Raw genomic sequence first — 23,749 nt, 5'->3', positions numbered from 1 at the left:
ATTTTCTTTTGGTTTCAGTAGTAAGTAATTTTTAAGAGGCCTTTCCCTTAAGTGTTCAAAATGATATTTCTTTTTCTTTGTGTGCAACATGTTTTTCCTAATGGACTCACTTTATTACCTTTTAAATTCATTTTAACAAGAGCGCTATACATATTCAGTGTTTCCCAGCATACAGTACACAATTTACTCTCAGCCCCGCTAACTGTAACTTGGATTTGCCTCTTTAGATCTATAGCTAGTTGCCAATTCCCAGAGTTCAGCAGTTTTTATTTTGTGTACCTCTGTTGCCCGGAGGTGGATCACCACTGCCCTGCTTTCTAATCCTAGGACAGAGGGTAGACATGCAAAACTACACCCCTCCTTCAAATTCACAGGGTTTCCCTATCTCTGCCCCTTTAACAGACTTTGATTCAGGGTCCTTAGAACTGCAGTGCATCACCATTCATTCTAAATCAGACTTCCAGCCCAGTTGTCTACTTGGGTTGGCAGTTTTCTAATGGATTGAAGTGAAAGGGAAGGTAAGGTCCGGGTTGCGGAGGAGTTCTGGGAAATTAAACTCACTGGCTGCTTCCAAAAAGCAAAACAAAACAGAACAAAAAACCTTAACCATCAGCAGCACAGGAGAGGGATGACTGCTCTGTTTTTAGGCTTAAAGGGACCTTGCATTTTTAAGCTAGGGACCGGAAAGTGGAGAGGTCCCAACTTTTGCAAGCCTGGTGGTTTATTTTGTTTTCATGTCAGATATTATGATTATCAAACAAGTTACATTTAGTCTTTTAGATTCTGGAAGATCTTCCCAGATTCTCTCTGAGATTGTCAATTCTAGTTTTCCTAGTTGAAAGTCATCTTAATTGTTAAAGTCAGAATGAGTTTACGCTTTTTATTTTTTTTTATCTTCACAGGTATTTTCAAGTGACGCAGAGAAAGGCTGCATCAGGGTTTGCTGCCCAAATGCCACCTAAAAAAATAATTCAAAATCAGATATTTACTGAGCACCTCCTTCGGCTTGTATAGATGTCTGCATTACAGGGATCATACATTATGTACATACACACATATGCACACTCTCACACATGTACAATATTATTTCCCCCATTTTCATGTGAACTTGGAACAGGTACAGTTTCTTTTCTTCTTGGTGTTCCCTCAGCTTGGCATAGGCCTGCACATAGTAGGTGACCCATCAGCATTTTCTGAATGGATGAATGTCTAACAAGGGTGAGAGAACGAGGGGAGAGAAAAGAACTGGGAGAGTGTGATGCTGCTGAAGCAGAAGGAGAACAGGGAGTGGCCAGTCATTCTCTGAGAAGGCCTTTTTTAATTACCTAGATAAAATGCTAAATGCAATCTATCACTGGTTAGACAATGATATAAAAAAAATCGTGAACATTCACACGCCATGCTCTCCTCCCTCTAGAGCACTGCACATACTATGATTCCCTTGGTCCCAGACCCCGTTCCCTATTTCACACAGTGTCAATGTCACCTCCTATTTGAAGCCTCCTATCTGAGTGCTGAGACCATGTTAGGTTATCATCTACCACACGTCTAAGGAGCGCTGGGCAGTGAGTGGCACCTGGAGTTTGACCCTGTATCCTCATTGCTTGTTTATATATTCTGCCTGCCTCTCTTCCCCGACCCCACCAAAACACTAATGCTCCTGAAAGCTGGAGTTGTGTCCAGTTACTTATATCCCCCACCAACTATAACAGGGCCTGTATTTGTTAAAATAATTAGTTAATTCATCGATGAACAAAGGCACTCATAATTATAATAAAATGGAAACTTCTTATCTTCATTTACCCGGACATTATGACTGGTTTTAGCTACTGATCATAGGGATAGTACGAGTCAGTAGCAATCTAATTCATTTAGAATTAGCAAATTGTTCACATGTATATTTTTTCTAAGCCAACAGATGACCTCTTATTATCTCCATGTTGACTATCAATTATCAATAAGTACATATTAAGCACTTAGTATGTGCTCAGAGAAATATTTCAGGAGCCCAAAGAAAAAATCACATATGGTTCTTGCCCTACTGGGATTTTCTTGACATTCTAGATGTTACGTATTTTTTTAACTTAACATTTTATCAAGCACCTCCCTCCCTTGAAATATGCTCCATGAATGTAAGGATTATACTTCAGCAGTACTTGCTACAAAGTAAGCACCAAATACACATTTTGTGAATGAATGTTGGAAAAAGTAGTCACATTGTAGGTTCTGGCAAAAGCGTAACATGATAAATAGATTCAGGGTGATTATTTTGATGTTATCCAAAATTGGACTGAGGGAAAGAGATTTGAACATAGATGCAAAAATCCTCAACAAAATACTAGCAAACCAAATCCAACAATACACTGAAAGGACCATACACCATGATCAAGTGGGATTTATCCCAGAGATGCAAGGAGTTTTTCAATATCCACAAATCAGTCAGTGCGATACACCACATCAACAAAATGAAGAATAAAAACCATATGAGCATCTCAATAGATGCAAAAAAATCTTTCATCAAAATTCAATACCAATTTAGGATAAAAACTCTCCAGAAAATGGGCATAGAAGGAACCTACCTCAACATAATAAGGCCATATATGACAAACTCACAGCTAACATCATACTCAACAGTGAAAAGCTGAAAGCATTTCCTCTAAGATCAGGAAAAAGATAAGGATGTGCACTCTCGCCACTTTTATTCAACATAGTTTTGGAAGTCCTAACAATGGCAATCAGAGAAGAAAAAGAAATAAAAGGAATCAACACTGAAAAGGAAGTAAAACAGTCACTGTCTGAAGATGACATGATACTATACATAGAAAATCCTAAAGAGGCTATGATAAAACTACTTAGAGCTCATCAGTGAATTTGGTAAAGTTGCAGGATACAAACTTAATATACACAAAAATCTGTTGTATTTTTATACACCAACAATGAAACATCAGAAAGAGAAATTAAGGAAACAATCCCATTTATCATCATATCAAAAAGAATAAAATACTTAGGAATAAACCTACTTAAGGAGGCAAAAGACCTGTACTCTGAAAACTATAAGATGCTGATGAAAGAAATCAAAGATGACATAAACAGATAGAAAGATATACCATGTTCTTGGACTGGAAGAATCAGTATTGTCCAAATGACTATACTACCCAAGGCACTCTACATATTTAATGCAATCCCCATCAAATTACCAATGGCAGTTTTCAGAGAACTAGAACAAAAAAATTTTAAATGTGTATAGAAACATAAAAGACTCTGAATAGCCAAAATAATCTTGAGAAAGAAGAACAGAGCTGGAGGAATCAGGCTATACTACAAAGCTACAGTCACCAAAACAGTGTGGTACTGGCACAAAAACAGAAATATAGATCAATGGAACAGGATAGAAAGCCCAGAAATAAACTCACACACCTGTGGTCAATTAATCTATGAGAAAGAAGGCAAGAATATACAATGGAGAGAAGACAGTCTCTTCAATAAGTGGTGCTGGGGAATCTGGACAGTTACATGTAAAAGAATGAAATTAGAACACTCCCTAACACCATACACAAAAATAAACTCAAAATGTATTAAAGACCTAGATGTAATGCCAGACACTGTAAAACTCTTAGTGGAAAACTTAGGCAGAACACCCTTTGACATAAATCACAGCAATATCTTTCTGGATCCACCTCCTAGAGTAGTGAAAATAAAAACAAAAATAAATAAATGGGACCTAATTAAACTTAAAAGCTTTTGCACAGCAAAGGAAGCCATAAACAAAACAAAAAGACAACCTATGGAATGGGAGAAAGTACTTGCAAACAAAGCAACCTTCAATGGATTAATCACCAAAATATACAAACAGCTCATGCAGCTCAATATCAAAAAAACAAACAACACAATCAAAAAGTGGGCAGAACATCTAAATAGACATTTCTCCAAAGAAGACATACAGATGTGCAAAAAGCATGTGAAAAGATGCCAACATTGCTAATTATTAGAGAAATGCAAATTGAAACTGCAATGAGATATCACTGCATACCAGTCAGAATGGCCTTCATCAAAAAGTCTACAAACAATAAATGCTGGAGAGGGTGTGGAGAAAAGGAGACCCTCCTACACTTTTGGTGGGAATGTAAATTGATATAGCCACTATGGAGAACAGTACGGAGGTTCCTTAAAAAACTAAAAATAGAACTACCATATGATATATATGGTATATACCTAGAGAAAACCGTAATTAGAAAAGATACATGCACGCCAATGTTCACTGCAGCACTATTTACAATAGCCAGGACATGGAAGCAACCTAAACGCCCATCAACAGATGAATGGAGAAAGAAGATGTGTTATATATATACGATGGAATATTACTCAGCCATAAAAAGAATGAAATAACGCCATTTGCAGCAACATGGATGGACCTAGAGATTATCATACTATGTGAAGTAAGTTGAAAAGAGAAAGACAAATATCATACAATATCACTTATATGTGGAATCTACAAAAATGATACAAATGAAGTTATTTACAAAACAAACAGACTCACAGACTTGGAAGACAAGCTTATGGTTACCAAAGGGGAAAGGTACGGGGGAGGCAAGATAGGAGGTTGGGATTAACACATACACACTACTATATATAAAATAATCAGCAAGGACCTACTGTACAGCACAGGGAACTCTACTCAATATTCTGTAATAACCTAAATGGGAAAAGAATCTGAAAAAGAATAGATATATGTATATGTATAACTGAATCACTTTGTTGTATACCTGAAACTAACACAGCATTGTAAATCAACTATACTCCAATATAAAATAAAAATTTTAAAAAAAGAGAGATTTGGGGGAAATTTTTTTTTTTTTTTTTTTTTTTTTTGCGTTACGCAAGCTTCTCACTGTTGTGGCCTCTCCCGTTGCGAAGCACAGGCTCCGGACACGCAGGCTCAGCGGCCATGGCTCACGGGCCCAGCCGCTCCGCGGCATGTGGGATCCTCCCGGACCGGGCCACGAACCCGTGTCCCCTGCATCGGCAGGCGGATTCTCAACCACTGCGCCACCAGGGAAGCCCTGGGGAAAATTTTTAGCCCAGAATTTCCTTCCTTCTATCTTATCTAGGTCATCTTCTCCTTCCAGTGTTGTGATGTAAATTCATCAAATGACAGCTATTCAAAGGTAAGGCTAACCCAAGGGCAGTTATTAAGGGAAATCACTGCTAAGAAACATCAGGTGATGTATAAGGTATGTTTATAAAACAACAGAACTTTTAAAAAGATAAATATACCAGCATTTTTAATACCATTGGGCATATGTCCCCGTGCAAGAAGTCTCCTTCGGTGATTACATACTTATGCATACTTATTCTAATGAGACAGACAGTCTTAAAAGCACTCCATTGTTTCCTTTGGCATTCTAGTCTGTGTTCGGGCTACCTTTATTGGAATCCTAATGACGGTAATTCTTAAGTTTCTGGATGTCAGGGTTGGTTTTAACACAGACAAAAGCCACTAGGAAGCCATGGCACCTGCCATGCTGGATGATGAAGCTGGTACAGCAGGTATTGGCAAGGAAAGGACCCCAAAGGAAGGACTCCAGATCCAAGCCCTGGACTTCAGAGCTGCAATCATTTTAAGATACAACCCTGCTTTGTTTGGGGGTCATTTTATGAACTGGTCATGCTTCTTCACTTCTTTAACATTTTAAGTGTCTCCTATATTTGGCTTTAGATATTTGTCTCTAATTAAGACATGGATTTTTGTACTCATACAAAATGTGTGCTTCCCCTAACCTCTGTTTGTACCCAGAAAGCCAGTTGCCTGAAAGTACGGCTTTCTAGCTATAGCCTGTGGCCACGTGGCCCTCTCCAGACATTCCTCTTCTGCTTCCATGGGCCAAACAGGAGGCCGAGACCATTATTTGTTGTGTGGGCCGCACTTCATGGACTCCAGACAGACATCACTTTCGCTATGTCCAATTTCTTTTCTTTCCACCATGACTCCCTTTTATTAGCAGAAGTTGCTTATGTCAAGTAGGTAATGAAAATAAAGATTGGGTCTTTCTGTTGGCCTCATAAAAATATTTAAAATATTCTCAATAGAATTAATCACAAAGCCAAAGCCTGTTAAGTTTTGAAGTTCCTCAAGCCAGCAGGCCTGCTCCACTGTCACGCACTGCATAAACCTTGCACTGCTCATGGCCTCCATTCTAAACCCCCGCCTTGATGCACCTCACCCTCTGCTCTCCACTTCTTGACATGTGAGTTCTGAATTCATGGCCTCTTTTCTTGTTTGTGGCCTCTCCTGGCCTCTTGGAACTGTAGTTTAGCTCTTTTTCCCTAGCTTTCACATGCTTCATCCATCCTCAAACACAATTCTCTGTGTCTAAGCTATTCTTAGGCAACCGGTTTCACCTGGCCATCAGGATGTTACCTCTTAGCTTAGGTGATTGTGAGCTCTTCCACCAAGGTCATCCTGGCCCCTCCGGCCCCAAATATCTGCACTAGAAGTGACTCTGAAGGTCACTAAGAGCTGAATTTCACCACCAACGTAAGTTATTAATTTTATTTTACTTCTACCAAAGTTTATCTGAAACCCTAAAAATGTTGGCATGCATTCTGAGCAGCCCTGACTCAGGGCCTAGGCAGACGGGTGGCTGCGGTAAGCTAGACCATAGGTCGTAACATTTACCACTTACTCACCCGGCAGCCTGGAGATGGAGATGGAGAACATGACTCTTCAAACTGATGTAAATACAAAGATTACATAGGCAGGGGCTCGCGACCTCCAGCCGCTCCGTGGGACAAAGAGGCAGCAGTAGCTACATGTAAGAAATCCTGCTTCGAACGCTCTCAAGGGTGGCTCAGAAACAATGAGAACTTCCAGCAGATCATCCTGAGGAGCGGCAAGAGCCTTCCCAACAGCAATGCATCTGCAAGAAGCCAGTGGGCTGTTGGCCAGCTTTGTTTATTTTTCCTCTTTTGCCTTCTCCTCACTTTGCTTCTTTCAAACTCTGTAGCCCTTTGGCCTGCCTTCACCTTCGTGCAAGGACTGACTGTTACTTACCATGCCCTTTAGTGTCAGATCTGCTAAGGGAGACCGGTTGCCATGGAAATCTGGCCAAACATGTAAATCAACAGTGAGGAAACCCACGGGCTGAGTCTTCTTAATCAGATCCAGGTGACTGTTCAAATATGCATATATACTCTGGCATCTGGAAGAGAAGTGGATTTTGTTTTTAAAAGGGGGTGGGTGGGTAGGGTCAGGGAGCAAATTGCTCTGTAGAAAGAAATCATTTGTACTCCCATATCAAATCCAGAAAGTAAGCAGGGTCCCAAAAGCTTCAGCACAAAAACCACCCCAACCCATAGAAATCAGCAAACCACACTCTCAAATCACGCTGTACTCTCGTCAAGGATTGGAGGCCTGTCCTGGTGGAAGGTGGAAAGGTTTGGACTCAGAAGACCAGATCCAAGAATGGCTTTACTCCATTGTAGGTGTGTAACCACTACTGTGAGGAAGTTATTCAAACTTTCTGAACCACTCTCTTTGCATCTGTAAAAACAACCATCATAATCCCTGCCCAACTGACCTCATAGGGTTTTGTGAAGATCAAAGGAGACTATGTAGATGAAGATACAGGATTTTGCAAAATGTACACTACTGGACATATGTCAAGGATTTTTAAAAATCAGTATTCTTAATTATAATAATAATATGATGGTGAATGGAGATGGTTCCCCGACTCAGGATAGGAGTTTGCTAAGGGCAGTGATATGATGGAGTGAATGCAGTTAGGATCAGGAGTTAGAAGGCTTGGTTTCCAACCTAAACCTACCAAATGACACTGCACTAGTTCTTTCGCTCTTTAAGCCTTCGTTTCTTCACATGTAGAATGAGGGAGCCAGATGACCTTTCTCATTCTCTCAGTCTATTTACCTGAGAGGGAGACAGAGATGATGGGCTTGGGAGTCAAGGCAGTCCTGCATTCAGATGCTGGTTCTACCTGTCCTAGCTGGGTAAAATGGGCCAGTGACTTAACCTCTCTGAGCTTCAGTTTTCCCATGCATATAATGGGTATAAAATACCTCACTGGGTGAAATCTCACTGCATGACACAAAAGTTCGTTACCCTTCCCCTCTTTAAAGGTGCTTCCTTCTCTTGAACTGACAATTCTAGAAGAAAGTGGGTTGGCATCCCATGCCACTTCCCACTGGTGTCCTTGGAACCACAGCCTTAAACATGGCTTGAATAATGGTAGGAAAAAAGTATAGGAGATCAATGACCAAGGGAGGTTGATATCTAAGATACATAAGATAATATTTATTATTTACATTTAAAATGTTTTAGGAGTGCAGCTCAGCGATTTCTAGTTCTAGTTTTGTGACACTGTGAGTGTCCCTCCGGATCCCATGAAATTCCTAAAAGTTTTCTAAACTAAGTGTAAAGAAAGAAACAAACGAGTAGTGGTTTTCAAACACCTATTAAATAAAAACTTTATGTGGAACTCCAAGATAGAAAATATAGAAAAACAAAACTGTTCTATGTGAGTGCGCGTGTGTGTGTAAGTGTGAGAATGTGTGTGTGCACACGTGTGTAAGTGTGAGAAGTGTGCTGGGCGGAGGCAAGGGCAGTCCAGCCTACCAGGCACTCTCCTTGCTTCTTGCCCTGACTCCTCATTCCCGTCTGTAAAAATCTTCGGCCCTACATCATATTAGAAGATGAAGATCTTCTTGGGAAAAGGCTCACTGACCAGAGTAACATTAACTGCTGCTCCTTGCTCCTCTGGCCTTCAAACATAGCCCAGTGAGCCAAGTACCGCTAACACCCCTTTACAGAGGGGATGAGTAAGGCGTGTAGACATGTGACGGAGTCCAAAGTTAAACCCTCTCTGTGATTCTGTATCCCCAGCCAGGAATTATTTGTCAAAGCCCTACATTCAAACTCTGTTTTAGAATGATTCTATGATACTGTTAAGAAAGGATCCTCTGAGGTCTCCATGGAAGGTAGGGCCAGAACCACATATGTGGGGAGAATACGATCACACCCTGGTTTTCTATCTCCCAGCTCTCTCTGCTCCTGGTCCAACACAGTCACATGGCCAACGATGGCCACAAGAACATCCTTTCCAGCCAGAAGTCAAGAGTCTGCACTAATTCTAGCAACACTGAACTTCAGAAGAGCATCACTGCACTTAGAGTAAAGGGATTAAAAAAAAGAAGAAGCACATGTCTATAAATCTTTTGTCTCTCAAGGAATCTCAGAGCAGGGCATTTGGTTTCAGACATCTGGGTCAATAAGAACCTGTCGGCCTAATTACTATTGATTTGTCATTGTCTCATTTACTGTGGGTCTTTGCAAACAGTGAGATTCATTTAGCCTCTACATATACGGTCACTCGTGCACTAATGAGATCCCTGGGGGACGGGGCATATGCTTACCCCTTTGACTCCTAACCTCCTCGCAGCTGTATGTTTATTCTTTGAATGCAGCCATTCTTCTGCACGTTTTTTCAATTATCCCTTACCATGTGCGCTATCTGAGTATATCATTCAAAATGAAATGCACTTGGAAAACATTAAAATAACAAATGCACATCATTATTCACATAATTTTAACCTTGCATGGTGCCTTTTTTGGTTTTGACTTTGTTTCAGTTTGTATGTTTTATCAATTCTTTCTCAAATGGCGGTCTGCCCTCTTCCAGCTCGGGAATCACATATTAACTGTTCCTAGTGATAGGTCTCCCTCTTTTTCATGAACTCCAGACTCATTTATCCTCTCTTAGAGAGAGAAATCCTTGCTTTCCTAGTCCTGTTGTGTATGAAGAAGAAAATACAGTTTCAAGAATCACAAAGCGACTTCACTGTATACCAGGTGGCTGACCAGGTACACTAAACCTCTCCAAGCTAGTTTACTTTTTTGCTATCAGGGTTAATACTTTTACCTTATAGGCTGCTATGAAGATTAAATATGGAGTCCTGAGTACTATAAAATGATAGCTGATCAATAAATAGTTCCTTCTTGTTTTCCATCACAGGAAATGCACTTCTAGAGTCAGGGAAGATTTTTTTCAGACTTCATGGCTCACAATCTTCAATGCATACCGCACCCCTGGAATCTCTACTTTCCTTCTCCATAAACCATTTAATTCTTTGGATTCACAGGATGCCCCAAAGTATGGTGACCGTACTTTCAAACCCCAAATCAGAACACATGGTCTAACAGAAGAATTTGTGCCTTTTCTAGGAGTAAGAGGAAGTCTTGGAAAAGAAGCTTCCACACTACCTCCAGTTCCTCCTTGACCCACTGCAATAGGTATTCTGCCTGCCCCATTCTGCTGAGACTGGCTCCACCATGAGGAGAAATCCCCGCTTTGTTGCTGTCTCCGATGGACCATCATTCGCCTTTACGTCACCTGAACTGTCTTTTGCATTTTGTACCACTTGGCCACTTCTTACTAATTTGTTTTCCTCCCCTTGTTTCCAGGCGACAATACTCTTTTGGTTTTCTAGCTGGTTCTCTTCCTCTCTTTGTCCCTTAAGTATATGAAGACTCCCAGAGACCTGTCCTTGGCCCCCTTCTCATTCTTTCTATACCCTTGGATGATCCCATCTTCCTTTCAGGGCTCCAGTTAACTAGCTATTGCTGCAGACTTCCAAATATATGCCCTTATCTCCTGCTCATTTCTCTATGATGAGTTCCATGTCAAATATCCAAGCACTCATCAAATGCTTCCTCCTGGATGCCCAAACGGACCTCAATTAAAAAATGTCTACTATGACACACATCATCTTTTCTGATATACTCACTCTTCTTTCTATGCTCCTTGGTTTGACCAAAGGCAAACTCATTTAAGTGGCTGCTCAAGCAACCATTTTGGGGGCAGAGTCAGAGTGGGTATCATTTTTGATTCCTCTCCTTCCCTCAGTTTCCAAATTTAATTTTGGACCAGGTTCTGTCAATTTATTATTTTAAATATTCCTCTAACCAGCACGCTTTTCTCCCTCATAACTGCTACTACTTTATGCAGGCCCTCTTCAAATGTCTGGATTAGAGGACTGGCCCTCTAACTTATCTCCTGCCTTGAAATTGTGCCCCCTCCAACTAGGTTTTCTGCACTCCTTCCTGGGTGGTTCGTCTAAAATGCAACTCTGATGATGACTCCATACCTAGCTAAAACCTTCAGTGATTCCTCCCCACTGTCCTCAAGATAAAGTATAAGCTTCCTTGTTTGGCATAATGTTCTTCATTATCTAGCTCTCCCTGCATTGTACCACGTTACAGACATGCCTTCCACTCTGCATCCCTCCTCACCACTGTACACATCATGCTCTCGTGACACTAAACTACTTCTAATTTTTCAAAATATGCAGGTCTTAACCTCTGAATGTTTGCCTATCCTTCGCCCTCTTGCCTAGAATTCTCTTCCTTATCTTCTTTACCTGCCTATGGCTATCACTGTTCTAGACTCATCTTTTTATTTTTAATTGAATATAGTTGATTTACAATGTTGCGTTAGTTCCCGATATACAGCAAAGTGATTCAGATATATATATATATATATATACACACACACACAGTAGGACCTTATCGTTTATCTATTTATATCTAGTAGTTTGTATCTGCTAATCCCGAACTCCTTATTTATCCCTCCGACCCCCCTTTCCCCTTTAGTAACCTCTCCCCTTTGGTAACCTTTAGTGTTCTTCCCTTCTGCTCTTCACATGGTTAGCTCATTTACATCCTTCAGATCTTAACTGTGCTTCCATCAGCTAGGGCTTCCCTGACCACCTCATCTAAATGGGGTTTCCCTGATATTCTATCATCGTACTCTGTTAGTTTCTTTCATATCATGTTTGGTCGCCATAGACTTATTTATGGGTTCATTTACTTGTTAACTGCCTATGGCCTTCTCTGGACTTTAAGCTTCATGAAGGCAGACCATTACCAGTATACATTCAGAATCTAGCAGAGAACTTGGCACAGAGAACCACCCAAGAGTAGCCATCAAATGAATGAATGGCCCTTCCTCCACTGTATGATAATTGCCTCTTAATTTTATCTGTATCCATTGCTGGAATCTGAATTCCTTTTGGGAAAGAGTCACATCTTATGCATCCCACCAGGTGCTCAACACGGTTACTGAAGTGTAGAATATATGAATATTGATCCCGCATGGACTGTTAGAGGTTATTTTTACCTCTCCCTCTCATTGTAGTACAGCTGCCAAAAGAGTAGATCTCTGGAGGCATATGGACACAACCTTCCAGGCGTGCTGGTATACCCCACAGAAGGGGGCAGAGAAAAGGAATAAGCATCTTGTGACACCCCACCCTGCACTTCCACCCATGCGCCAGGCACTATGCTGGGCTACAGTGAATCTGCCGAGAGGCAGAAAATGAAGAACTGATTTCCTAAGTCAGCACAGCCCTCAGTCTTCTTGAGAGGACCCCAGTGCCCTGAACACTTTCTTATCCTTGCCTGTAAAACAGAAGCCAAAGAAAGGCATTGTAATACCCAGCTTACGTCTATTTAGAAAAACATTTCTCATTCAAGAGACATCAAGAATTTACCGTTTATCCTGGCACACCCTAGGGGATGAAAGGTGTTAATATCATCACCCTGGGTCTATGATTGTCCTAGCTCAGGGGAGCCTAAGTCAATACTTGTGGATAGACTGATGGCCCCAGTTGTCAGACTGAGGGACCAAGGTTGAAGAAGACATAAAGGCCAAGGGAACAATCTGAGAACACAAGAGTAGAATGCACAGTGGAAACAATGTTTAGAAGTGGAGTCCCTATAATACTCATTTCCTCAACTAGAATTAAGTTAGATTATATATATATATATATATATATATATATATATAAATAAAACTATCACTAAGCACAGTGCCAGGCACACTGAAAATTCTTAAAAAATGTTCTTGGTCTTTCTTTCTCCTTTTCTTGCTCTGGGGCGGGGGCATTTATACAGATTTTAATGGGAAGGTTTAGATATATTCTGAGATTTGGCATATGGGGGACCAGTACATTTTTAAAGTGATCCTCAGTGGGATTACAGAAATCACAGAAGCAAAAGAGGTTTGAAGAATAAATCATATCAAGAAAAGTTGATTGTTCTGAAAGGAATAACAAAACACTCCAGGGAAAGTGGGAAAAAAGAAAGACAGATTGAGAGAGAGGATGGGAATTAGCAGAACCTTGCACACCCGAGAGACCGGAAATTCACAGAATCACAATGAGAAATGACCACTGCTTGCAGTGACCGCTGAAAAAGGAGCTCAGAACAGGCTGGGCTTCTCTGTCTCCAGTCCTCCTCCAGTAGACCATAAACTTGCTGAGGTCAGGAGTCATGTCTTCCACTGACCCTCCGTCCCCACCAATGGTCTGGTTTATTCTCCACAGAGCAGCCAAAGTAATCCTTTTAAAAGGTAAATCTGACTGTGTCTTCCATCTGCTCAAAAACAAAAATCTTGAAAAAAGTGCAGTGGTCTTATAGCTTTTTACAATGACCCACATGGTTTGACCCTTGGCTAACTTTTACCTCTCATCTGTCCCCCATTCCCTCACACTTTGGTCAGTCACAGTGCCCTTTACAATGTCCACTGAGCTTGCCAAGCTGGCTGCTGCTTCCTGGCCTTGGGACTTGCTGTTCCTTTGGGCTAAAGGGATCTCCTCCATATAACCATGGCTTGATCTCTCTCTTTATTCAGTTCAGAGTCCTGTTTGAGTGCCACCTCATCAAGGACGGCTTCTTCACCTGAAATAGTTCCCATCCGTCACTCCAACACCTCTTGTCGTTCTATGTCTCCTTACTCATCTCTATTTTTCTTTAGAATGCTTACCAATTCCTGGAGTATGTGCTCTCTCTCTCTCTCTCTCTACATACATACAAACATAAACATACACACACACACATATAGGTATATGTGTGTGTATGTGCGTGAGCACAATTTCCATGAAAACAAGGATTTTTTTTTTCTTTGTTCACCGTTATACCATAAGTGCTCATAAGACACTCATCAGACAGTCAGAGGACCTGGATTTTAACCTTGGCTCTGCTGTCAACCTTGAATCCTGCACTTGTGGATTATGCCAACATCTTCCCACCGAACTGTGCCATCACCATAACCTCATTCTGAACCACTGGTAAAGATTCTTTAAGAAAAGTAAGACAATAATGGGCAGTTTAGAGAAAAAGAGCTGAAGTTGTAATCAATGGAAGGTGATCTCTGGCTACGGAGTAACATCTCTGGATATTTGGCCCTACATAGAAAGAGACGCCGGTTGCCATTTACATGCATGGGTACATCTAGTTATTGTTCACTTAATTCATAAGCTCACAGAAGGCTTCTCTTCAGGTTGAAGCCTAGAAGGATTACAGTAAATCAAGAGTATAAAATACTCAATCTGTTTATCAACACTTGTTTCTATGGTTTCAAATAGGATTTGCTGATGCTAAGCTCTGAGATAGGGGTGACCTGCATTGCTGTTTGCAGACAGCACTAAGTCGCACCGTAAGAGGCATACAGTTTTTGAATCCAAGGGATTTGTTGTCCCTTCCAAATAACTAACTTCACTTAATAACAACTATTCCTATTTCTAAGATCTGAAGCATAGTGAGTGCTAGTCTTGATATAGTCTATTTATAGATCTGATAAGATAGAGACACATTTTCCTTTGCAAGACAATAAAAAGAAATTGGAAGGGAAGAGAACCAATATTGAATGCCTACTAAGTATATACAAACTGGAGATAAAAGTTTGAGAGTCATCAAAATACAGCAGGAAATGAAGCCAAGAATGTAGATGGGATCATGGAAAAGACCACAAAGAGAGAAGAGGTCCAAGAATGTAGCTGTGATGAACTTTGTTGTTAGTGACAGAGAAAAGGATCATAGGCCTGAAAAGGAGATTAAGAAATTGTCAGAGATACAGAAGTAAAACTAGGTGAGGGTGACATTCTGGCAAGCCAAGAAAAGAGAGTGTGGGAAGGAGAAGGAGTGATCACTGGTGCCACATGGAGCTGAGAGCTCAAGGAAGGGGACTGGAAGACATCCTGTGGTCTCCGAGGACCTGAACAGTAAACGTTTCAGGGGCCGATGGTGACAGAATCAAACTGGAGTGGGCAAGGGAGGAGTGAGGAAACTGACCAAGAGTACAGGCAATGCTTTGGAGCAACTTAGCTCTAAAGAGAGGGAAAAATACAGAGAGGTAGCTGGAAAGCGGGATGAAGTCAGCTGGCATGTGAAGAGACGTGGGATGTAAATCCAGTCTGACTCTAAGATTGAATTCTATAAATTACTGCTTCTGGACCACACTGTGCTGCTGTTTCTCTGGGTTTACATGCTAATCCATAAATCCTCCCTTTCTTCCTATTTTCAATCAAAACTACTCACATGAGGTTCAGCTACAGAAGAAAGTTCTGGACATTTTGAGTATTTCATTGCAAAGTCTAACCTATCCCTTAGATTTGCGTTGATGTCTAAGATCTTCAGAGACTGGCATTTCCACGGTCTACTTTCATCCTCATAACACCTGGAAAATGAATTAAGCAGGGTGGGATCATTGTAATTTTATAGGTGAGGAAACTGAGTCACCAAGACATTGATGGCAGAATTGGTACCAGAAGCCAAGACTTCAGTCCAGTGTTCTTGCTACTCCATGAGAAGGCAGGCAGGTGATGACATCTGCTGCTTAACCCTAGAACAATCCCCTCCAAAATGTCCGCCTCTTTTATAATCATTAGTAATAGTAGTAGAAGTAGTAGTAGTGGTTGTTGTCATTGTCATCGTACGGTTTACGAAGCCTTTCCAAATACATTGCTTCTGTAAACTCAAAATAAATTCTCAGAGCTATCCATGGCTGGTTCTCTCATGTCTACTATCCTATGTTCTGATAAGGAAACTAAGGTTCAAACAGCTACGTATGTGGGAGCTGAGATTTGAATCTAGATCTCTAAACTCTACATCTGTGCTCCTTCCTTTGGGTTAGAGGTTTTAAAATGCTGGATCCCCTCACGAATTTGATAAAAGCTATGGCCCCTCTTCCCAGAAATGTACGCGTAAGTATATAATCAACAAAACTCTGCACACAATTAAGGGGTTCCCTGGTGATCTGAGGTTAGGCATTCCTCTTCTAGGTTATGTGGTCTCTAAGCCAACTAAAGTGCTAGTTATTGGCTAAGTGGTATGATCCCTGTAGATGGTAATGACATTGTAACTAGAGACTCGTAGAAGGGAAAGCTTATGAAACTTTTCTCAAACTCCTTGGTGGGATCAATCCTCCTCTGCACCCTGATGACACAGAGTTTATGTTCTAGTCAGTATGCACTTCATTCTGCTCTGTGCAGGTGTGCCTCCCCATAAGAACAGACGTCCCTTGGTGGAATGGAAATGTCTAATACGAGTAACTACAAATTTTATCACTACCACTACCATTTACTGAATATTTATTACAGCTCAGCAATTGTTGCTATATCCCAGACACTATTTGAATTCATTTAATTTTCTCAACAACCTTATGAGGTGTTTACTGTTATTATTTTTCTGTACAGTGAAGTACTAAGGCACAGTGAGGTTAAGTACATTGCCCAGGGTAACAAGCTACTAAAGGGTGCAGCTGAGACAGGCTATTTGGCTCCAGGATCTAGGATAGTAACCTCCACCTTTGACTATCTCCCTTTTGCCAGGTACTAGCTACATGAATGGGGTTTCTCTGAAAATATTATAAAATACCTTACGTTTGTTAAAAAGCCCAACTACTAAGCATTATTATCATGAAATTCATTCAATAATTATTCTTCAAACTTCTTATTTCAAAATAATTTTAGATTTACAGAAAAATTGCAAAAATAGTATACAGACTTCCCCTATACCCACCATCTAAGAAATTAACATAAATACAGTATTATTACTAATCTCCATACTTATCTGAATGCTGACAGTTTTCCCCACTAATGTGCTTTTTTCTGGCCAAGATCTAACCCATGATCATACATTGTTTCTAGATGTAGTAGCATCTTAGTCTCCTCAAATCTGGGACAATTCTCTAGTAATTCCTTAAGCTTCCTAATCTTTGAAGCATATTGGCTAATAATTTTGTAGAAATTACTTAGGTTAATTCTTTTCTTTCCCAAACCCCCATTAATGACCATACTATTTATTATTAATACTACAGGTTCATTTTTTTCACTGTTTGTATTTCACCCCCACCACACACATCCACCTATCATCTATCTATCTATCTATCTTTTATTTATTTTCAGGGGGACATGAAGCATCATCATGATTCTAAGAGTATGAGTTATATAAACAGGTATACTCAAAGAAGTGTCGCTCCCTCCTACTACCCTGTTCCCATTTCCCCATTATTTCCATCCCATTCCTACCCCACCTCCTATAGGTAACAACCTCATGAGTTTCTAGTTTAACTTCCCTATATTTCTTTTGCATAAATGAGTAGGTACACATATATTTTCTTATATCACCTTCTTTTTACATAAAAAAGAGTATATTATAAACACTCTTTTATGGACTTCCCTGGTGGTGCAGTGGTTAAGAATCCACCTGCCAACGCAGGGGACATGGATTCGAACCCTGGTGAGGGAAGAACCCATATGCCAAGGAGCAACTAAGCCTGTGAGCCACAACTACTGAAGCCCACGCACCTAGGGCTCGTGCTCCGCAACAAGAGAAGCCACCACGATGAGAAGCCCATGCACCACAATGAAGAGTAGCCCCCGCCTGCCACAACTAGAGAAAGCCTGCGTGCAGCAACGAAGACCCAACGTAGCCAATAAATAAATAAATAAATAAATAAATAAATAATATACTCTGCTTTCTTCACTTAACAATATATTCTAGAAATCACTCCTATCAGTTACTATCCTGTTTCACAGATGAAAAGACAGGCTTAAAGAAGTTGAATAACTTGCCCAAGGTCACATAGTTATTAAGGAGAAAAACTGGAGTTGAATCCAAGAAACTTTGACTCAAAAAATCCATGCTCTTTCTTCTATGTCAGAGCTTCTCAACCATGATTACTGGCATATTCTTGGAGGATCTCTAGTTTTTTTGTGAATTCTCTTAGATTGTTTTGAAAATTAATACATGTATGTCCTGGCTCATCCAGATGACTGTCTTATAACCAAGTACTGCCAGGCATTCTCATTGCTCACAGGATCTGAAAATCATGCAGCTGCCTAAAGTCAGTGCCCCTAATGTGGTCGGGCATGGAAAACTGTAGAGAACAGAGAGAGCTGTTACCTGGCTGTGGCCTTGGCTTGTAGTTCTGGGAAGGCAGCATGGCCCTGCACCATGTGATCTATCTGAAAAACAAGAGAGAGGGGTCAATTTTATAGCTTCTCTAGTCTATGTTGAAGCCAGAAGAAGATATATTAAAATGTCTGTTTCTTTCAATTCTTTCTCTACAGAGGATCCAAGAATATTAAAATGCTAACTCAGCAAGAGTGTCTCAGCTCTTTCAGAAATCTAGCTTTGTTTAACCAACTGCTGGCCTCTTGGATTTATAAAAACAAAGAAGTTTAAAGAGAAGAACAGCAGGAAAAGAAACTCCCAAGGCTGAACTGGTAGCAGCAGGTAGTATCAGGTCCAAGAATGAGGTTTGACAGAGGCATGAGAAGGAGGTGTAACTCAGGGTAAATGAGGTAGAGGGGGGCCGGCCTGGGTGTTAAAAGCACTGGCCTCTGGATTACATCATCCCCCCTCCGGTTACCCCACGCTGTTACCCCAGGGCAATGTCAGACCTTGAATTATTCTCTGTGTCTTACTAACAGAGAAGTTGAGTGAAAGAGTCTATGAGGAGGGAGTCCCAGTTTAAAAAACACAAAAAAGAGTTGCCCCAGAGCTGTCAAGAGAATCTCCCCTGACTTAGAAGTTATCGCATGGGAAACTGGGACAGAGCTCTCTCTCCAAGGACAGAAATGTCTGAGCTCTGCAGACAACCATCTTCTCATCTGAAATTCCACGTCTAGGATTTATTCCTTAATCCACTTGGTGGCTCTAAACAAAATAATATGCACTATGCATCAGGAAGGGATGTGTTTCCCCATGCTGTGACTCTGCTTGCTAAACCACACCCAACAATGGGCTTGAGTTCCTGAACCTAATCTGTGTTTTGTCTCAACGTTTACGTGAATCCCCAAAACAACCATTCTGATCTATTTATTTTCATTCAAACTACGGACAGACCGGTTATCGTGGCCTCACGGGGATAGTTTCTCTGAGCATGCTTCCTGAGCGTCAGGTCTGTGTAAAGAGGACGAGATTTTGTTCTGGAGTCACCGAGGCTGGGTCTGGGTTCTGGCTCTGATACTAACTAGCTATGCGACCTTGTGCAAGTCACTTATCTGCTCTGAGCTTCAGCGACCTCCTCTCCCCCTTACCCCGTCCTAGTCTCCTTTTAAAACAGGATTTCTGCGACACAGAGCGTGCCTACCATAATGCCAACAACAGAATAAATGATATCACCTAAAATTTATTGACTCATTTACCATATACCAATACTAAGCTATGCATTTTACATATATTATCTCATTTATTTCTTACAACATTCCCGTGAAGAAGATACTATTAGCCACCATGGAGATGAGAAAACCAGGACTAGAAGAGATTAAGTAACTTGCCTAAGGTCATAGGGGAGTTAAGTGACAGATCTAGGTCTCAAACTGAGGTCTCTCTGTATCTAAAGTCCTTGGTCTTAACTACCATGTCACATTGTCTACTCAACTTCCAGGTATAACTTGTCAAATTCCATTTGTGTAGAAATGTGTCAAAATAATACCAAAGCAACTGGTGATTTCAACGGAAAGAAAATCATCCAGGTTTTGAATATTTACTTGCTGAAGGTTCAGTTTGGGGTTACTGCAATGAGGCATGGTTTGGACCTTAAAGAGTTTGCAGTCCAGTCGGAGCATCACAATGAAGCCACTGGCATCAATAATGGATAATTAAAGCCATTACTTGATTTGAGGCTAGTTTCTATGGGAAGTGCTTTAGGAGGTCAGAGAAGGGAGATTTAAATGAGCTTCCCGGAGGAAGCACAGAAGCTAGCATGTGTCCCACATGCATGAATGCAGTTATTTGGTATTTACCGAATGCCTAATACACCAGGTACTGGGACTAGGCTCTGGGATAGAGTGGAAAATAAGAAATACATACAAGAGCATAAAGCAAGAAGTCAATAATTTGGCAATTACTGTATAGTTGTATATATAATATTTGGCAATTATTATATAGTTGTATATATAATAATTGCCAAGAACAGGCAGTTTGGAGGAGTAAAGGGCTAGAGGCAAGGGATACCAGAAAGGAGGCTGTGATGAGTAGAGATATGAAGATGGAAAGACAAATCTAGGTATAGACAGTAAGAAGGCTGGTCTAGCCCTGAGACTGGCATATCATAGATGCTCAATAAGTATTTGTTGGATAAATGTGGGATGTACAAACCATAATGGACCACATGCCCACAGAATACCATGTACTTCTTGGGAGCACTTACCATGCTTTATATTTGTGTCTGTTTGTGTGGGGCACACATTGGTCAGAGGGTAACTGTATGTTAAATTAGAGAATAAATGAAGTGGTGAAAATACGGATGCATGAGGAGGGTATGGACAGACAGTGGTTCTTAAAAGTCAGATAAGTGACTATTGTTTTACTGAATTGTAGGCCACAGGAAATTATTTCGATTTGTGGAGCAAAATAGTGACAAGTTAAGGAAAATTAACCCAGTAGGGTATGTACAATGGGGAGATGACTAGGCACAGAGGGTAGGAAACACAGACAGGGCTCAGAGGCTGACATTGGGAATACAAGGCACGAATATCCCCTGTCCTTGCTCTATTGCAGCATTTATCAAGTTCTTCAATAACGATTAGTTTATATGTCTATCTCTTACCTTACGCTCTGAGCTCTTTTAAATCAAAAACCTCATTATTTCCCATTCTTCAGTGCCTACAATGCCTGGCATCTCGAAAGAATGAATGAGACACATTTTGAAGAAAATAAAACAAAACTTAGTGACTGAGTAGTTACAGAGCATAAGAAAATCAGAGTGAAAGGATGGCTTTGAACTTTTGGGTCTAATAAAAGGAAATGTGGGCATTTTAATCATGTCTTTTTATTTTTCTGTATTTGTGATGCTTTGGGATCTGGGGCCCTGTTGACCCTGGAGAGACTGCCCTTTCCAGGGCTAGCCAATTCCTAGAGATAGTAAAGGACTCCACTGGCCTGTAAGCACGCCTTTCATATGCAAACTGACTAATACAGAGCACACCTCCTCACCACCTCCTCTATTTCCCTGCTCTAATCACCCCAGAGCCAGGTACCAGACAACTAGGGACAACCTTAGTGCTTCCCATTTGGCCCTGCATGGTTTAGCCGGCCCCCTCTTCTGGAGAACTGTGAGTAACAAACTATCCTTTCAGTGGCAATCATCTCCTGATCTGCTGGCCTCATCATACTTGAATAATAATAAAATCTACATTTTAAGACAGTAGCTGAAAACACGGGCTTTGGAAACAGACTTAGGTTCAAAACTCATGGTCTATACTTATATTCTCTGCTACCTAAGTTACTTGACCTCTCAGAGCCTCTTCTCTTACAACTGTAAAATGTGGACAGTAAAATTTGCTTTGCAGGGAAGGTTGCAGTGAGTGATATACAGGTGGCTTTTAGATCGTAACGCCTATTATTAAAGAGAAGGAAGTACCACCAAAAGAGTAAAAATGGTTGGAAGAACAAGACCTTAAAAGGTCAGCTGCAGTTTTTTTTTTTTTTTTTTTCCCACAGCATCTGATGACAAAGGCCCACCCTGATTAACAAAGAAGGAGCCAGTTTGTCGAATAACTGAGTACTCATTTCAAACGCCTGGAGTGCCTGTTGCAAGGGTTGATCCTTCTACTTCTGTTCTCTAATACATTTAGCACAGTATAGAAGATCACAGCGTCCCATTAAGTGGTTATTTGTTTCCCAATAACAAGTGTGACGACGATAACTATATTTTCCAAGTGGCTGCCTTAGAAATATATAGACAGAACCATCCTGACTCTATGACTCTTTGCTTGTTTCCTCCATCTTCTGAGATGTCAGCTCTGAGAGCTGGCAGCTGTAGGAGAAGGCAGAAAAGGCTACAAACTATTTGGATAGGTAGGAAGCTTAAGCTGGGTGGAGTCACATCTTCCTCAGGATGGCTTTCAGGTCAGGATCAAGAGGAAAAGGCCATCTTACAATACATAACTAGAATTGTGGGGCTTTTTGGCATTTCCTTATTAAGGTGACACCTGCATTTGGAACATGGGAAAAATAGAAATGCAATACAGTATAACACAGAGATCATACATGGGTGGTACGAGGTGGCATCTGGCCCACAGATGTATTTTACGTGGGATATATAATGTGTTTAAAAATGAGCCAATATTTTAAAACTGGGAGATTTCACTTTAAGTCCAGATTTTGGTTTCTCTTGAAGAACTGGTGAATGTAAAACACTGGGTCACCATACTCCCCCATGGCAAGGGTCAGCTGGAGCTGAGTGGTGACTGATCCCTTCAGACAGGCCTGCACCCTCCAGTTTGTGAGAGGCACCACCACTCAATTTATCATCATGATGGCACTAATGTTTTACCTGTAGTAGCAATCTATTTCTCTATGCCCATCTCTCTGTCAAAGGAGGGAACATGGAATTCAGCCCGAGAGTACTGAGAGCTGAAAAGAGAAACTTCTCTGTAGAAGTAAAAAATACCTCATTGCCTGGTCTGTTTATTCATTTATGCTGCCTGACTCCTTTAAGCATTTGCGTTTTTGACCCTTGATATGACGGAGAGAACGCAGACAAGGACTCCTGAGACCTGAGCTCAACTCTGGCTCAGGGCATGACCTTGGACAAGACCATTTCTAATTCTCTCTCTAAAACCCTGAATAAGTTAATACGACAAATAGGCAAGAGTTTGTAAAATTACACAGAGAACTGCACCGCCTGATGATAGCAAAACCTTTGGCAAAGAGTTTACAGGCAAGAAAAACACATCACAAAGGCAAATTTAAAATTTGAGAATTTTAGGTTCCATGATCATTTTGCTAAGACAAAGCTATCTTATTGCTTGATGGGTTTTTCTCTATTAAAATCAGTTTTATCTATTAGTCTTTTCTTTCTTTTTTTTTTTTTTTTAATAGGAGATGGAGCATCTGCTCTTTTTTTAAGATTGTATTTATTTATTTATTTTTGGCTGTGTTGGGTCTTTGCTGCTGCACGCGGGCTTTCTCTAGTTGCAGCGGGGGGGAGGCGGCTATTCTTTGTTGCGGTGCGTGGGCTCTAGGCACATGGGCTCAGTAGTTGTGGTTCGTGGGCTCAGCAGTTATGGTTCGTGGGCTCAGTAGTTGTGGCTTGTGGGCTCTAGAGCACAGGCTCAGTAGTTGTGGTGCACGGGCTTAGTTGCTCTGGGACATGTGGGGTCTTCCTGGACCAGGGCTCAAACCCGTGTCCCCTGCATTGGCAGGCGGGTTCTTAATCGCTGCGCCACCAAGACTATCTATTAGTCTTGAGGCTGCCTTTTTCCTTCTTTACAGGTAAAACAATCATTAGGCTCAGAGCAATGTTCATCACTTGTGACAACTGCTTTTTTTCCATTTGTATTTACCTGTAATGTCACTTCTTCATCTAAGCTATTTCAACTCTTTGCTTACCTCATCTTCTTATCTCAAAGCAAAAACATTTTGCCTGATTTTTCCCAGCTTTGA

At 40.9% G+C, this 23,749-nt stretch overlaps 1 protein-coding gene across 12 annotated transcripts in view; it reads right to left on the bottom strand.

Moving 5' to 3' along the window:
- Nucleotides 1-23,749, bottom strand: part of FGGY (FGGY carbohydrate kinase domain containing) — a 413,817-nt gene that overhangs the window by 101,760 nt on the left and 288,308 nt on the right. For all 12 annotated transcript variants that reach the window (XM_067726327.1, XM_067726329.1, XM_067726330.1 and 9 more), the window contains 2 exons: nucleotides 18,257-18,318; nucleotides 7,052-7,199 (listed from right to left, as the gene is read on the bottom strand). In XM_067726327.1, the coding sequence (XP_067582428.1) occupies nucleotides 7,052-7,199; nucleotides 18,257-18,318 (210 nt within the window). The remainder of the gene's footprint in view (nucleotides 1-7,051; nucleotides 7,200-18,256; nucleotides 18,319-23,749) is intronic.

Source organism: Pseudorca crassidens, chromosome 2, assembly GCF_039906515.1.
Source record: "Pseudorca crassidens isolate mPseCra1 chromosome 2, mPseCra1.hap1, whole genome shotgun sequence".
NCBI lineage: Eukaryota > Metazoa > Chordata > Mammalia > Artiodactyla > Delphinidae > Pseudorca > Pseudorca crassidens.
The sequence above is the reverse complement of the archived record's forward strand: the minus strand, read 5'-3'. Positions and strand labels throughout refer to the sequence as shown.